Source organism: Panthera leo, chromosome B2 (genome assembly GCF_018350215.1).
Source record: "Panthera leo isolate Ple1 chromosome B2, P.leo_Ple1_pat1.1, whole genome shotgun sequence".
In the NCBI taxonomy this organism is placed as follows: Eukaryota; Metazoa; Chordata; class Mammalia; order Carnivora; family Felidae; genus Panthera; species Panthera leo.
In genome coordinates this window covers 39050399-39066193 of record NC_056683.1, presented here as the reverse complement: position 1 = coordinate 39066193, position 15795 = coordinate 39050399, and the positions used below count along the sequence as shown (strand labels likewise).

The 15795-nt window shown below is 55.0% G+C and overlaps 2 protein-coding genes across 3 annotated transcripts; one reads left to right on the top strand and one right to left on the bottom strand.

Moving 5' to 3' along the window:
• TSPO2 (translocator protein 2) lies at window positions 1-4685 on the bottom strand. Of its 2 annotated transcripts, none has more exons than XM_042937288.1 (4): window positions 4570-4685; window positions 1248-1437; window positions 734-875; window positions 1-475 (listed from the first exon to the last, which is right to left on the bottom strand). In XM_042937288.1, exons 2-4 carry the CDS (start codon window positions 1415-1417, stop codon window positions 275-277), a joined length of 513 nt encoding a protein of 170 aa, XP_042793222.1. In that variant the 5' UTR covers window positions 1418-1437; window positions 4570-4685; the 3' UTR covers window positions 1-274. The 2 variants fall into 2 exon arrangements, with proteins under 2 accessions (XP_042793222.1, XP_042793220.1); XM_042937286.1 differs by lacking the exon at window positions 4570-4685 and adding an exon at window positions 2577-2772.
• A 1309-nt stretch (window positions 4686-5994) lies between these two features.
• UNC5CL (unc-5 family C-terminal like) lies at window positions 5995-15260 on the top strand. The gene is made up of 9 exons (XM_042937285.1): window positions 5995-6037; window positions 8614-9059; window positions 9582-9882; window positions 10609-10871; window positions 11503-11604; window positions 11858-11925; window positions 12759-12859; window positions 13007-13120; window positions 14241-15260. The coding sequence occupies exons 2-9, from the start codon at window positions 8663-8665 to the stop codon at window positions 14443-14445; spliced, it is 1551 nt and encodes a 516-aa protein (XP_042793219.1). The 5' UTR covers window positions 5995-6037; window positions 8614-8662; the 3' UTR covers window positions 14446-15260.
• The last annotated feature ends 535 nt before the right edge of the window (window positions 15261-15795 follow it).

Here is a 15795-nt window from a genome sequence, read left to right as displayed (position 1 = left end):
TTGATATCACTAAATTAATTTATTAGTGCAGGATTAATTAATTCATATTAAGTGTAAAATAAGTTTCTTCCCTTTCTTCCCATTTCTGAAATCGGAATGAAAATTGGCACCAGGGGACCTGGGACGGTGACCACCCTGGGCCGAGTCGTCTCTAGGGATTCATCGCTCCCTGGCCCCCCACCTTCCCTTTCTCCAGAATAGCTCCACAGCCCTCCTTGCCATTCTCTTCTACCCCTACCCTGGCCATCCTCCCTCCTCTCCTGTCCCTGGTGCCTCAGTCGCTCTTCTCCCCACTGGGCTGAGCCTGCTGGCTTGGACAGAGGCTGTCCCTCCACAGGCGGTAGGCGATGGAAGCAGTCACGGTGAGCCAGGCCAGGTAAGGCAGCAGGAGCACGGCAGCCAGCTTGTTGACGGGATGCCAGATCAACGCTGTGCTCACCACCAGCCCATAGAGCAGCAGCAGGTGCAGCAGGGCCTGGAGGGGGGGTGGGAGTGAGCAGTGGGGTCAGGGAAGTCAGGCAGGCTGCCCTGAGAACTGAGCCCTCAACCTTTCTGCACCCCAGACCCAGTGAGCCAAGTTCCTGAGGTCTGGGCACTCGGCCGGAGCTCAGAGAAGTGTGCCCACCCATTACCTGCCTGTCCTGCATTGGTCTCTTGGGCTGTCTGCTCTGGGGGCCCCAGTAGTCTCACCCGCTCCTATGCTACTTCCACTGACAAACACGGTGTGCCTTACCAGACCATGGGTGCGGGCTACGAAAAAGAGAATCAGGACAGTCCAGCTGATGGCAAGCTGCACAGCATAGAGGCCGAGAGGCAGGACCAGGGGCCTCCCAAAGCCCCCTCCCAGGTCCTTCCACACCAGGTAGGAGGCATAGCTGCAGAGAGATGGTGGCAGGACACTCAGAGGGAGGGTGTTCCATGGCAAAGGAAGGGAGCCCTCGGGCATAAGGTCTCTTGGTTTCCCAAAGGAAACCCTGTGGGCTGCTATGGGTACAAGAGTGTCAATGCATCACTTGAGGGCCAGCGAGGAGGTGGTGGGGGGAGCCGGGCATGGTGAGGTGGGGGAGGCAATGGGGAAACTTGGAGAGGGGGAAGAAGAAGGCTGGCTGGAATCCTAGGCAGGTGCAGAGGGGACACCCTCCCCCCACCCCACTTAAGCGTTAAGATGGCGTGTGCTATCCCTTTGGAGACCAGGATACAGCAGTAGCTCGGGTACAGGGCCCATGGTATGCGAAATGGGTGCTCACCCTATGACGAAGTAGATGGTTATCCACCCTGCCATCAAGACCTTGTGAGGTGGGCACCAGGGTGGCTTCTTTGGGCTGTCGTACCAACCAGACGTTCGACGGGTGAGCAACCAGACCAGGATGGGCCCCAGGTGGGGAAGAGCCACAAAGATGGTTCCTTGAGGCCGCATTCTCCTCACGGAGACCAAATCTAGGACGGCAGATGACACACTGGTGATGGGCCTCCCCCTCAGTCCTTTCCCTGTGTCTGCTTGCCTGTCTACACCTCCTACCCCATGCTATTTCCTGGCCAGAGCCCCCTCACAGGACGTCTAGTCACAGAGGCCATTCTCCCCACCTTGGGCCAGCTCCCGTCGGCTCCTGTTAGCCCACACCGGGTCCTTTCTCTGGCTTCAGTGGACTTGTTTTTTCCACACCACTCATCTGGCACACAGAGGATACCGTCCCGTATTGATAACCGCTTCTGAGTGAAAGGCTCCCTTCCCCCAGCACGTATCTGACTCCTAGAGTTCAGGTCCATGTATGACCGTCCCTCCTGCCTCCCATAGTGGGTGGCACTCGATCAGGTACATAGCAGGCCCTTGACAGGGATGGTGCCTTAATACTGAACTCAGTCAAGCTGATATAACCAACTATGTTCAGAAAGGCAGGAGCCAGGGATCCCTGGGGGTCTTTACTAGTCAAGAACCGGCCAGCCCATCCGCCCCCAGGCTTATCTCGATATACCAGACTGGCAGACTTGGGGAGGCCCACCCAGCCTGAGCTGCTGCCCGAATTCACACTCAGCCGAGTGACACCGGGCTCCTTTCTCTGAAGGTTTCCGTCTCGCCTGCCCTTCAGGGGCTGGGACGGTCCCTCCTCCACCTCTCCCCTTCCAGAGGGACGGGAGCCACAAACATAAGCGCCCAGCTTTCCTGTGGCCTGACATCTCAAGGAAGCAATGGCCTGGTCTTTGATTGAAAAGCTGCCATACTCATTTGAATGTGGACTTGTGCACAGACCCTCCCCCAGCCAAGACCCCCATCCATATCATTCTCAGTGTCCTGGAGTGACTGCCTACTCCATCTTTTCCTGTCAAGGGCCCCTGTCCATGTCCTGGAAGTTCCGGACACAGGGCTGACTAGCCCACCCACCTGTGCATCTCTATTTATATTCCTCTGGTCCTCACTGTCCATTTGTTCATCTTCTGCCTTCCTGTCTCTTGCTGTCTCCCTCTTTCTGTTTTTCTGTTCAGCACTGGAGGTGCCTCCCGCACCCTCCCCCATCAGGAGAAATCCTGTTCTCCACCCTCCCGATGCCTCCTCATTCCCAGGCCTGTGTTCCCCTTACCTCAGGCAGCACACTTCTCAGGCCAAGTGCTCGATGCTATATGTTGTGTGCAAGGCAGAGGAGGGTGGGGGATGGGAGAAGGGCGGAGTGAGGCTCCCATCTGGTCTGCCTTTCTCCAATGACAGGGTGGTGGCATTGGCTGGGGTGTATGGAAGGCTGGCTGCCTGCATGGTCCTGAAGGGCTTCATTTAGCAGAGCCCCCCCCCCCCCCCCGCCTCCGGTCTACTAGACTTGGCCTCTGGAGTGGGCCCCTTGATAGAAGGGTGGAGGCTTTGGTTCTGTGACACCCAGACTTCTGGGCGGGCTCAGCCTCAGGCTACAAGACTTCTGAAACCTGTGGTGTGCACATTCCATGAGCTGGCTTTGTGTCCACGGGTGGTGCAGACCCTCAGATTTCCCCAGGACTTTCCTGTAACTGGGATTATCCCCAAGGGGGGCAAGCATCAGCTTTGGAAAGGAGTTCATGATATATGGACACAGGTTATAGCCTAGTTGGCATGGGCCTTCCCCTCTCAGAACTCGAGCTTGATGGATTTTCACAAATCCCTACAACTTCATGACTCAGAGGAGAAAGCAGCCTCCTGTGTGACTCAGACAGAGCTTTGTCCAGCAAAGACTAACACCTACCCATTTCATACCTATAAAATTCCAAGCACCTCTCCTTTGCTAGTCCTTTACTCATGAGGTCCCCTTCCCAGATTGGCTGCTCGCCATTGCTCCTTTGCCCCATCTCTCCACTCTGGGGACCTGGGCACCCCTGGGAGGAGTTTACCCCATCCTCCCTCTTCTACCTTGGGGAAGGTGGTGGAGGGGAGGGGGTTGCAGTAGGGGACAGGAGGCTGGAGAATCATTAACTGAGATGAAATCAGTGGTGGTTACTTATTTTCTATGAGATAATTGGGGCGGGGGTGTGCTGGGGAGCTCACCATGGTCCCCAACTGCAGGAGGCCAGCCCTCGGTGACGAGAGTTGCCGCTCATGGAGCACCCATTTTGGGGTGAGCATTTTACAGTTATTAGCTCAATAATGACCATGCTTATCCCTCACGAGGTAGATATCATTGCCTGCATTTGACAAACAAGGGAAGGGAGGCTCAGAGGGGTTGGGAACTTGCCTAAGATTATACAGTGGACAAGTGAGTCACCTGTGTTCAGTGTCAGTAGACTGGCCTCAAAACACATTCTCTTTGAGCTGGTCTACACATTCATTCCACAAGTCTGCCTTTGCTTTCTTTCTTTCTTTCTTTCTTTCTTTCTTTCTTTCTTTCTAGTTCATTTATTTATTTTGAGAGAGATTGAGAGAGAGACAGAGCACACGAGCAGGGGAGGGGCAGAGAGAGAATCCCAAGCAGGGGCCGCACTTACCAGCACAGAGCCCGATACAGGGCTCGAACTCATGAACCATGAGATCATGAGCTGAGCTGAAGTCAAGAGCCAGAGGCTCAACTGAGCCACCCAGGAGCCCCTCAACAAGTCTTTCTTAAATACCTGCTATGGACCAGGCTGTACCAGGAGCTAAGAGTACAAGAGCAAACAGCTGAAAACAACAACAACAACAACAATAACAAAAATCTATCCATCTTCACAGGGATCCTTCATTCCAGTGGCACTATCTTTCCCAGGCAGAATTTCTATGAAAGGACTCAGGTTGGCAAATAGCCCAAAGACAGTTCTCCCCCAAGTGCAGTGTCCCTGCCAACTCTGAGTGTGGGCAGGGAGCAGATAGGGGAACACCCAGTGCTGCCAGCACCTTGTGAGTCGTTAACCCTCTCAGTGCCTCCTCTGTCATCTCTGTGCAGGAAAGGGTGGAACTAGACAAGGTCTAAGCTCCTGGACCAGCAGCACTGGCATCACCCGGGAGCTTTTTAGAGATGCAGCATCTCGGGCTCTGGCTCAGACCTATGGGATTGGGACCCACGTTTTAACCCAATGCCTCATGTGGTTTGTGTGCACACTATAGTTTGAGAAGCTCCTGTTAGGGGTCCCTCCTCTTACCTTCTGCCGGCTGTCGGTTCAATAGCCTCTGGCTGGGGCAGCCACTCACCAGCAGAGGGCATTGTAGGGAGGGGTTCACCTGTCCCCAGGTTTTCTCTTTCTCTGTCTCCTCCCTCCCAGACCCAGACTATTAAGACCTCTGACTTCCGGGATCCTCAGCTACTCCACTCCCCTGTCTTGGCTGGACTTTGCCAATAGACAAGGACAGATTCCCCCACCCCTCTTTAGGTCACTGGGAGGGAGGACTTTGCTGGGAAGCTCTGGGCCACTCCTGTCCGGATTCCCCGCCCACCTCCACTTGTCTGCTGGCCCGGTGACAGATTCTGACTGACTGCTCTGTTTCCAGACAAGGAACTGCTATTCCTGGATGAGCAGGGGGGCCTCTGGGAGCACCCACACAGTAAGGTGAGCACCCCCTGGGGCAGATAGACATGGGGTGGGCATTGCAATGGAGCCATCTGGGGTACGGGGGAGGAGTCAGGCCAGCTGAGCCAGCCTTGCCAGAGTGTGGAGAACCTCCACTGGAGGAGGAGAGGGGAGAGGGCAAGTGTCCAGTGGGCGTGAGGACCCGAGAGGTAGTTGTATGACTATGGAAATGTATACTACGCTGAAAGAATGTTGCCCATGACAGGTTTGGACTCATCCATACTGGTACTTTTTACATGCTTCAATAACGAGATCTATCAGGGCTTGAGTGGGCATGGTAAAAGCCAGTGATGTGGGAGAAGGGTTGAGAATTTCCTCGAAGGACGTGAGAAAAGCTTTGCAGCAGGAGCCCAGATCTTCGTGCTGGAGGAGGCAACTCCCTAGAGACAGGTGAGGGCAGCATTCTAAAGGACCCTTATCTTGGGGACCTGCTACCTGGGATGAGCTGGGGGCAGGAGCAAGACAAACTGGAGACACGGGTACTAAGGAGTCAGGGCGTCGAGAAGGTCCAGGCTACATCTAGCTGGTTATCCTGCTGTAGATTCAGGCCTACCTCCTCTTGGGGTTAGGGGGCCGATGGAGTGAGGGCCTAGCAGCTTGGAGAGCTATGAGCCTGGGGGAAAGGTGGCTGAGCTGGGGGAGAGTCAATGAGTGGGCTTCCCGTGAGAGGCCCCTCTAGGCTTTAGGGAGGAATATGCCAACTCTTCCAGGTTGGCAGGCTGGACAAGGAGATTCTGCTGCGTCACCCAGTGGGGTGGAGGGGGTTTGGACTCTGGTCCTTGGAGGCCCCGGGAAGGTTGTTGCTACAGAAACAAAGCAGAGTCCCTCTTTTCTTTCCTACTAGCTAGCCCATCACCTGCCACGGGTGCCTTTGTGGGCAGGGGGCGGTAGGGATATCACTCCCTATGGAGCCGAGGTTATACTGTTCGGTGTTTTTATTTATTTTTACTTTATTTGTGTTTCTTGCTCTTGCAACTTCCTGTCATCTTGAAGTGCAAAGGAAGAGAGACGCTGGGGAAAAAGAAGGGGCCTGGAGAGAGAGGTAGTGTTTCTGGAACACCGCTGTCATCCCTGTTCATCCTTCCCTCTGCCTTCGCTTGTAGCTTAATAACCCCTCATACATCCTCACCGTGGGGAGAAAACTTGGCTTCCTTATCTATGACATGGAGATAAAAATAACACCTAGCTCACAGACCACTGTGAGGATCAAATGAGTTAGGCCCCACAGAGCGCTCTAACACGGTGGCGTAGAGCAAAGCTCCATAAAAGTTAGCTGTTACTAGCGCAGTTATAATTCCAATTATCTTTAATGTCAAAGAACCAAAAGGAACGGATGCACCATAAAGGGAGGCTGACTGCTCCAACCCCCCTTTCCCACCAGATGGGGGGGTCCTGCCAGCTCGTCCACTTGACTTGTGTGCCCTGCAAGAGGCTTGGCTGGGGCACTTTTTCTGCAGGGTTGAGTTTTAAGGCAAAAGGAACAACGTCACACCTTCCTCCCTGGCTACGTTTTCAATGAGGACACGGGTGTGGGGCGGCGGGGAATAGATCCCACCCCAGTCCTTAAGCCTGAGGACACAGATGAATTTCTTCCCCTGTCTGGGAGAACCTAAGGAAAGGGGCTTGGGTTTCGTGGGCCCTGAGGAAGGAAGGAAGAAGGAGGGCAAGGGAGGAGCTGGTGGTGTCTTGGGGCAAGGCCTGAGCGCCGGGTCCGGGTGTGAGTGAAGGGGCTGGAGATGAATGGATGCCAGAAGGCTTTCTAGCGCAGACCCTAGTGAATCAACCCCGGGGATCCCGAGGACTTTGAAAGAGGCCATATATCTCACAGAACTCAGCGACAGAGTGAATGAGTCACATTCCCTCAGAAGCTCCGCGTAAGACGTCATCTTTGTCACGACTGAACTTCCCGCAGTGTGTGCTCCACGTGTTCTGAGCACCAGCCCGGAGGGGGTGGGAAAACCACGCGTGACAGCATATAGTCAAGGGTTGCTCAATAAGGTGGGATGACAGCAGGGAGAAAATTACGAGGGGTGAGACTGTCAAGGGTGGGTGAGCCGGGGGGAGGTGCTGTGGAGCAGGAGGGAGGTCCAGGTGGGTGGAAGAGGCAGGTGGGGAGAAGAGCGGGAGGGAGCAAGGGCCAAGAGGTTGGAACTAGACAGGTGGGAGGCGCACAGCCTGGCAGGAGTGCAGGGTGCTGGAAATCAAGGGAGGAAGCGGGAAAGTATGAGCGAGAGGTGGTAGACCCTGGAGGGCTCCCCGAAGGAAGGTGTGGCATCCTTGTGGGGGAGGCTGCTGGAAGGGCCAGGTTCCAGTCTGAGGCCCCCCACTGGTAACCAGGTGAGCAGGCAGTGTGTGCTTTGGCCTGGCCTCAGTCCAGCCTCACTGGAGGCTCCCACTTGTGTTTTTCTTTCTCTTTTTGCTTCCACTTTTGACTTTGTTACCCCTATCATATTTCACATATCCCTGTGAGCCGCCTTCAGACCTTTCTGGTAGCAGGTGGGGGCGGGGGGGAGGGTGGAGGCATGAAGAAAGAAACCTATTTGGGCCAGTGCTTTGTCATCTACAAATGCTTTTCACGTGACCTCGTGCTATCCTCACAATCGCTCTGCTCTCAGAGGTAATTATGTTTTTGCTTTGGATAGCTCTTAAAAAGAACGACAAAGTTAATATAAAAGGCTTGGGGTGGAAAATTCAAATACAGAAGAAAAGAGTTCGAGAAAACGGACGGTCCTACTTTCCACCTTCCACCCTCTCAATTTCCTGTCTCTTTCGGTAGTGATGGGTGGGAATAGTTTGGGGGTGTATCCTCTCAGCCCTGCGTTGCCCAAGACAGGAGTCACCAGCATGTGTGGCTGCTGAGCACATGAACTAGAGTACGTCCCAACTGCGATGTGCTGGAAGTGTAAAATACACAGGGATTTCAGAGACCTAGTATGAAAACAGAATGTAAACTAATGCAATAATTTTATATTGATTTCCTCTCAAAATGATGATGTTTTGAATATATTGGGTTACATAAAATATATTATTAAAATTAATTCCTCCTGGTTTTTTCTTTTTGGCCTTTTTAACGTCCCTAGAAAGTTTAAAATTACATTTGTGGCTTACATCGTTTTTACTGCATAGCACTGCCCCAGACCTTTCTCCGTAATTGACATGTATACACCCATAAATATGTATCTATACTTGTATATAGTTCTGTTACCTACATTAACGAGATCGGAGGATGTCTACTTCTCCGTAACTTGCTTTCCCCCTTAAAGATTTTTCCGTAAAGATCAAGATGGATATTCTGACATATGCAGAAACTACGGCACATTAAGCAATATGGCAAAATCTCTCAGCCAGTGACCAAGGCGGCATTTGAATTTACATCATGTAACTCCAAACCCAAGCTCTTTCTGCCTCAGAGGAGTCTAATTTGACATAATAGGCCATGGGGAGCGACGGTAGGCTCTTGAGTAAGATGCAGATAGGTGAGGTCCCGTTAAAGGAATTGATGGAGGAGTCACTACAATGAAGACAATTTGCTCCCTCATCGCAGCCGCTTGGGGGCCAAGTCTTGGCCTCCATGATGTTACAAAGGTTTACCTGGCACTGACCTCTTTTGTCCTCCAGGTTCTTGGTCTTGGCTGGCACAGGGGTGCACGGGGGCTGGCAGCATCAAATGACCAGGTGGATGTGCTCCCATGAGTGCTCCTTCCAACCTGCCCAGTTCCTACTGCTGGTGGGGGTCCCGGTGGCGAGTGCCCTCCTTCTGGTCCAGTGCCTCCGATGGCACTGTCCTCGTTGGCTGCTGGGGGCCTGCTGGAAGCTGGATAACCAAGAGGAGCCAGTGTCCCATCCCACTCCTCTACCAGAAAATGAGTCCCCAAGGCAGTGCCCGCCAGCCACACTGCCGGAGATGGCTGCCTTCTACCAGGAACTGCATACACCCACTCAAGGCCAGACCGTCGTCCGTCAGCTGATGCACAAGCTGTTGGTGTTTTCGGCCCGAGAGGTGGATCACCGCGGTGGCTGCCTGATGCTCCGGGATATGGGCATCTCTCTGCTCATCCCGCCAGGTAACAGCACCCTCTCCCTTCTCAGCATATAGTTGTTCGTTGCGTGTTGTACAAGGGCATCGCGCCTAAGGGAGCATCATTTGTAGACATCGCCATAATTTTGAAAATTGTTTATATTTTTAGTATGGCTTTATTGACTCCAAAGATGGATAGATTACATATTTTTATGACAGCTTCCTGACAGGTGGAAGTAGAGTGCCTGGTAGTAACGAACGGTGTGTTATGACAATTCTCCATCAAGGAGAGTGTCTGGAGCAAGAGCACCTTTTGCAAATTTGCAAACTCCCACAAGTCCCCACTGGGCTGGCGGCATCCCTGGAAGGAAGGAGGGTGGCTTGCTGAGGCTTACACCGCAAGCCGGCTCACAGTCTTTCTCTCCTTCCACACTGCCTCGCCCAGTGCCCTGCGAGGCACCCTCTCTCTTTGGCTCCTGTCCCACCTCCCCTCCCGCTGTGGCCTGGCCCATTCCTGGGTGGCGGGGTGCCTGCCTGCCAGGACCGTCTCAACGCTTGTTCTCCCCAGGTGCTGTGGCTGTGGGCCGCCAGGAGCGGGTATCGCTGATCCTGGTGTGGGACTTGTTGGATGCCCCGTTGTTGTCCCGAGCCCAGGGGCTGGTGAGCCCTGTGGTGGCATGTGGCCCCCACGGGGCCTCCTTCCTGCAGCCCTGCACCCTCACGTTCAAGCACTGTGCCCAGCAGCCCCGCCATGCACGCACCTACAGCAGCAACACGACCCTGCTCGATGCCAAGGTCTGGAGGCCCCTAGGGCAGCCAGGGGCCCACACGTCCAGGGATGAGTGTCGCATCCGCCTCTCTCACTTCAGGTAGGCCTGTCGGCCCAGTCTTCCTGCCTGTGTTCTCTGTCTGCCTCACCCCCATCTCTCTGTATGGAATTGCCCCTTGATCTGTTCCAGATGCCCCACAAATCCCTTATCGCCCAGTGTCCCTTCCTGGTCCCTCTGTCCTAGTGGGTAGGGCAGCTTGTCTCACTCAAACCCTGTCCAGGATTAGCAACCTGCTGTAGTCTCTCTGCCTGCCTGCAACCACAACCCCAGCCCTCTGTCTGGAAGGGGCCTGACCCATCCCCACCTTTGTCTCTTTAAAACTGTTTCTACCCTGTGCCCCTGTTCAAGACTGTCCCTGAACTGTCCAGGGCCGCCTGTCCTCTCCAGTTTTCGAAGACCCCCTCCCATCGCATGTCTGTCCTCAGCTCTGTCTTTCTAGAACCACCGGCCCTTCTGCCGCTCCTTCCCACCCCTGTGCAGAGCAGGGCCAGCTGTGTGTGTGGGTCCCCTGGGAAGCATAGTGGCCCTGGAGCCCACCTCTCCTCTCTCTCGTGCTGGAGGACGCTTGATGGCTCTTCTCCCCATTCGGTGATGCTCCCCATTAAAAGTGACCTGACTCACTTTTCGTCCCCCCACCTGCCTGACTCCCTGCCACTTCCTCCCTATCCACGCCCTGCACTGCTCTCCTTGGATCCTCGCACAGGAGGAGCCTGGCGGCAGGTGCACCGGGGTCCCAGCCTCTCCTGTCACCGTCTTTCTCTGCAGCCTCTACACCTGTGTGCTGGAGGCACCCGCGGGCCGGGAAGCCCGCAAATGGCTGCAGCTGGCTGTGTTCTGCTCGCCGCTGGTGCCGGGACAGTCCCACCTGCAGCTGCGCATCTACTTTCTCAACAACACGCCCTGCGCCCTTCAGTGGGCCATGGCCAACGAGCAGCCCCACGGTGGTCGCCTGCGCGGGCCCTGCCAGCTCTTTGATTTCACGGGGGCCCGAGGGGATCAGTGCCTGAAGCTCAAGTACATCTCTGAGGGTGAGGGAGGGGGCTTCGGGGGGGGGGGGCACTAGAGGGAGGGGTCTGGACCTCCCCCTGGGTAGAAATCTGGGACCCTCAAGGTTCTTTTGGAGACTCCTGGGCAGGCAACAGCTTCCAGGGGACCCCTGGTTTCTGTGGCTGCCTCCAGGAGCCCCAGGCTTTGCCCACTCCCACCCTCTGTGGCCCATTCAGCCCTGGCCCCTCCGTGGGAGGATAGGATGATGCAGGGGTGGGGGAAGGGGAGGGGAGGCTTTTATTGCCCCACCTGGCTGGGGGCCCGGTATCTAAGGAGGAGTCCTAGTCTTCTCTGCCCTCCTTCCTCTGTGGCACCTGCTGGTGCACTTGCTCACGGGGCCTGGGATGTCTGTGTGGTTTGTGGACAGATGCGTGGCTGCTCAGTGGGAGGCGGGAGGCCTGTGCGCTGTGTGCGTGTGGGAGGTATGTGGTGCTAGGGAAGGCTGCTCGTAGGGTCCTGGCCAGGCTCTGAGGACTCCCATCCACTTGAGACCCCCTCCTGCTTTCGCTCCCTCCTCATCCCTCCCCACAGCACCCTGCACAGAATAGGACTCCTCCAAACACTTGTGGAAGACCCCACTTTCTGAGGCCCTCCGCTCTGCCTCCTCCCCAGGTTGGGAGAACGTGGATGAGAGCAGTTGCCAGCTGGTTCCCCATCTCCACATCTGGCATGGAAAGTGCCCCTTCCGTTCCTTCTGCTTCCGGAGGAAAGCAGGTAGTTCAGGGGCCCTGTCCCCTCCCCGCCCCTTCCCCTCACCCCTCTGTGGCTCCCCATTTGGTCAGGCCTGCGTGCAGACCTTCTCTAAAAGGCGAGGAGCCACAACTGATCTTTGCGGAGAGAAAGATGGAAGGTCCTGCCCAATGTCTTCAGATTTCCAAAGCCTTACTGTGGAGTCCCTTTCACTTCCCCTGCTGTCTTGCACTGGGCCTTTCCCTCTCATGCCTGCCATGTCCTCTCCTCTTTGTAGCCAATGAGAATGAGGACTGCTCAGCGCTTACCAATGAGATCATTGTCACCATGCATACCTTCCAGGACGTGAGTTGGAGCTGAGGGGCAGAGGGGAAGGGCAGGGCCTGGAGGAGTCCTGGGCAAAGTGGGCGAGGGGTCTGGTGCCCAGTAAGTATGGCCCCAATCACATAATTCAGCAGGTGGTTGGCATTCTTCCAGGGGCTTAGACCACCTGGCCTCCAAGCTACCCTCTATTCCCTGACTCTCTCTTGTCTATCCATGGATGAATCCAGTAGGAGGGTAAAAGAACCAAACCCTGGATGAACCTCTTCTCTTGGCCCAGAGGGACTTGGGCATCCAGGAGAAGTGGTTTCTTTCTAGGCTGACTATATGCATCTGAGAGATGATGTTGTGTATCTTCAGTGAGAAGAGCGACCAGGGAGAGGATCTCGAGTAGGTGGGATGGGAGTTAAATATCTGACTCTCTGAAGGGGGAAGGTTTGAAGAAATCAGGGTTGAGAATCTTTGGGGAACCATGGTGGTATCTTGGTGGAGAGTAAGCGGATAGCTCTCAGGTTGTCCCCTGCAAGGAGGAACCAAGGGCTGGGGGGAAGGAGACACATGTGCCTGAGTTCAGGGTCCCTATTTTTGGAAGACTTTCCCCTGCCCTATGACCTCACCCAGACTTCTCCTGGTATGTTAGGATGCACCATGTTTGGTCTTCATGTCTCAGCTCCCAAAGAGCTCAGTAGGGAAACTTAAAGGTGAAAGTTCTGGGGCCAGGGAAACAGAGGGTAGGGGGTCCTGATGTCTCCTGGTAAAGTAGCTCTGGACATGGGGAATGGAGGCAGGTTCCCTAGTTTCATTCACGGGATGTCTCATGATGCCTAAATGGGTTCCCTGACCCTCTGTTGGATCAGGGCATGGAGACCAAGTACATGGAAATCCTCAGATTCCAGGCATCAGAGGAAGAATCCTGGGCAGTGCCACCCCCTGTCTCTCAGCCACCCCCATGCAACAGGTGAGGTGGGGTGGCCTGGGCTGCTGGCTGGGGGACTTTTGAGATTCCTGCCCCAGTGCCCACAGAGGGCACATACACAATTCAGGGTGTGTGTGGAACGGACTGGGTTTCTCTGATCCCCCTCTCTGAGGAACCCCTCTGCCCCAGGCTGCCTCCAGAGCTCTTTGAGCAGCTGCAAATGTTGTTGGAGCCAAACAGCATCACGGGCAATGACTGGCGTCGACTGGCCTCCCACTTGGGGCTCTGCGGCATGAAAATCCGGTAAGAGGAGTGGGGTCTGCACATGGGAGAGGAGGGTGAACTGGGGTCGGGGGCTCTCAGGACACCTTGAGGACTGCAGCACAGATAAGGAAGCAACTTAAAAGTCCGAGAATGGCTACTCCCTACCCCGTTCCCCATGATAGAGCAGCTCTATTTATTACTGTATTCTCAGTACCTAGAATGATGCCTTGGCCCATAAGTAGGTGCCCAATAAATATTTAAAAATGAATCAATTAACACATAAGTCATTGGGTACATACTGAGTGCTTGACATGCTGTGCCCGTAGAACGCACACCGTAAGGTAATGTGTATAAAGCATGTAGTTGAGTGCCTGGCACATGTTAATTCAATACATGTTAGTAGTAATGGGGGCAGGGGCAATGCAACCATGGTCTCTGTCAACAGCAATCAGTAGGAGAACAATTCTGAGCTAAGCTCCAGAACCCAGACTGTGAGTGTGGTGGTCAGGAAGGACTTCACCCAGGAGATGGGACTAGGACTGGACCCAGCTGAAAGCAAAGTGGATTTAAAAATCACCTACCTATTAAATGTTTATCAAGTACCCATCTGTGTGGAGGGAAGAGCACAACTGTTTGTGAGTGTGCTGTGTGCAAGGTGGGAAGGGGATGGGCGCACAGAAGGATGGGGGCTGGGAGAAAAGGTCAGAAGAAAAGGGCAACGCCAAGCTATGGATGAGCCCGGGGTCTGGAGTATGGGTTTGGTTGGTACTGGAAAGAGACCCCGAAAGGTTTTTCAGCAGGGGAGGGTCATGGTGAAGCCCTGGTTTCGAGCAGCTGTTTCCTGAGTGGTGGGCAGGATGTGGTGGCCTGGGAGAGAGGGAGGGGGAGGGGAAATGGAGAAGGCAATTACAGAGCATGTGAGCTGGAGGCAATTCTCTTGTCCGAGCCCTCCCTCGGTGAAGGAGGAGGAGACTGGGGCCTAGAGAGAAGTAGCCTTTGAGCCAGGACAAGCTCAGATCTCAAGGTCCGGGGCCCTCCCACCACCCAGGTGCCCTGGAAGGCAGGCAAGAGCAGGATGAGGGCCAGAGCTGGAGGGCGGGGTGGGGGTGGGGAGGGGTGGATCTGGCTCCAGTGCATCGCCCATCCCCCATCCCGCCAGGTTCCTGTCCTGCCAGCGCAGCCCAGCCGCAGCCATCCTGGAGCTGTTTGAGGAGCAGAACGGCAGCCTGCAGGAGCTGCACTACCTCATGACCGTCATGGAGCGGCTGGACTGCGCCTCGGCCATCCAGAACTACCTGAGCGGGACTCACGGCGGCGGGGGCGCCCAGGAGAACCAGGGCTTGGAACTGGACGAGAAGCTCTGAGCGCCCCCAGGGGGCAGGGTGGGGACCTCCTCGCAGCACTCGGGGCACCTGGGGGCCCCGACACCGAGGGAGAGCGCGGCAGCTGCTTCTGGCCGCGCCCACCGACCTCATCAGAACCCTCAGACGGTGGCTGTGGCCACCGTGAGACCAAGGGGCGGCGGGAGGGGGGGCACTGTCAGCTTCCCTGGCGCGATCCTAGAGACCAGCTTCGTGCTGCGAACGGGTCCCATCCTGGTCGGCAGGGGGCGCAGGAACCCAGGAGATGGCCCTGGCATGGCCAGCCTCCAGGAAGCTGTTGCATAGACCCAGTGGACTGTTAGGCTACCCTGTCGGCACTCCTGGGGGACTGGCCAGTTCACAAGGATTCGCTGCGCACTTAGTGATACTCCGCATCGGACTGGGTATCACGGGGAATCCTGGCATGGAGGAAATGGGGCTTGGAGCTTGACAAACCCGCAGTTCTCTTGTGGGAGTCAAGATGCCCTCATGGACGAGAGGCTATTTCCAAAACAGCAGTGCCCTGGGGTGAGGGGATGTGGGCGTGCTTTAGGAGCTGAGACGGGAGGCAGCGGGGCGTGGGCTGGAGCAGGAGAAGGCTTCATGGAGGATGCTGGAGAAAGGGTTGGGACGAGCATAGAGTGGTTCAGCCGTCTTTGGGTGGGGATAGAGGATGATGGTGGCTGGACTTACAGTAGGAGCCAAGAGTGAGCATGGGTGTGTGGGGAGGGTTCAAGGTCAGTCATGCCTGGCTGTCCACCTGTCTCCTTTGTCTTCCTTTGTCTCTCTCTCTTCCCATCCTTGCCTTGTCTGTCTTTCTTTCTTTCTTTCTTTCTTTCTTTCTTTCTTTCTATCTGCCATTATCTCTGTCATAAAACATCGATGCTGACAAGAAACTACAAGATTAACATTTGTGCCCAACCTTTTTACTTCTTTATCTGGAACTGTGTGAGTTTTCAGTGTCTCTGGTTCCATTTTGCTGTCACCATTTTCTGCAGTCTCTGCACCCCTGAATCTGTGTGTTAGTCTCTGTCTTAGCATCTCTTTGCCTCTACCGAGTCACTGGGCCTGCCTTTGAGGGTTTCCTTCACCCTCGGAAACCCTCAGTCATTCCCCTTAGGCAAGTGTCTCTGGGCCAATGTCATGTATCAAAGGCAATGAAAGGACACTGGGCTACCCTAGGAATGAGGGTGGGGGTGTGGATTTTACCCTGTGAATCAAGATCCAATTTAGGGTCAGGAAATAAACAATAGGGATTAAAGAACACGCCATTCAGTCAACAAATATTTATTCCGTGCCTATGATGTGTTAGACACTGTACAGAAAAGAGATCAGTGGGCTGGGTCCTGAAAA

Coding starts and splice junctions, on each gene's coding strand:
- TSPO2 (XM_042937288.1), bottom strand. CDS start 1,417: ATGCGGCCTCAAGGAACCATCTTTGTGGCTCTTCCCCACCTGGGGCCC. Junction 876..1,247: donor ACCATCTACTTCGTCATAGG/GTGAGCACCCAT, acceptor ATCTCTCTGCAG/CTATGCCTCCTACCTGGTGT. Junction 476..733: donor TAGCCCGCACCCATGGTCTG/GTAAGGCACACC, acceptor CCCCCCCTCCAG/GCCCTGCTGCACCTGCTGCT.
- UNC5CL (XM_042937285.1), top strand. CDS start 8,663: ATGACCAGGTGGATGTGCTCCCATGAGTGCTCCTTCCAACCTGCCCAG. Junction 11,605..11,857: donor CTGCTTCCGGAGGAAAGCAG/GTAGTTCAGGGG, acceptor TCCTCTTTGTAG/CCAATGAGAATGAGGACTGC. Junction 12,860..13,006: donor CAGCCACCCCCATGCAACAG/GTGAGGTGGGGT, acceptor CCTCTGCCCCAG/GCTGCCTCCAGAGCTCTTTG.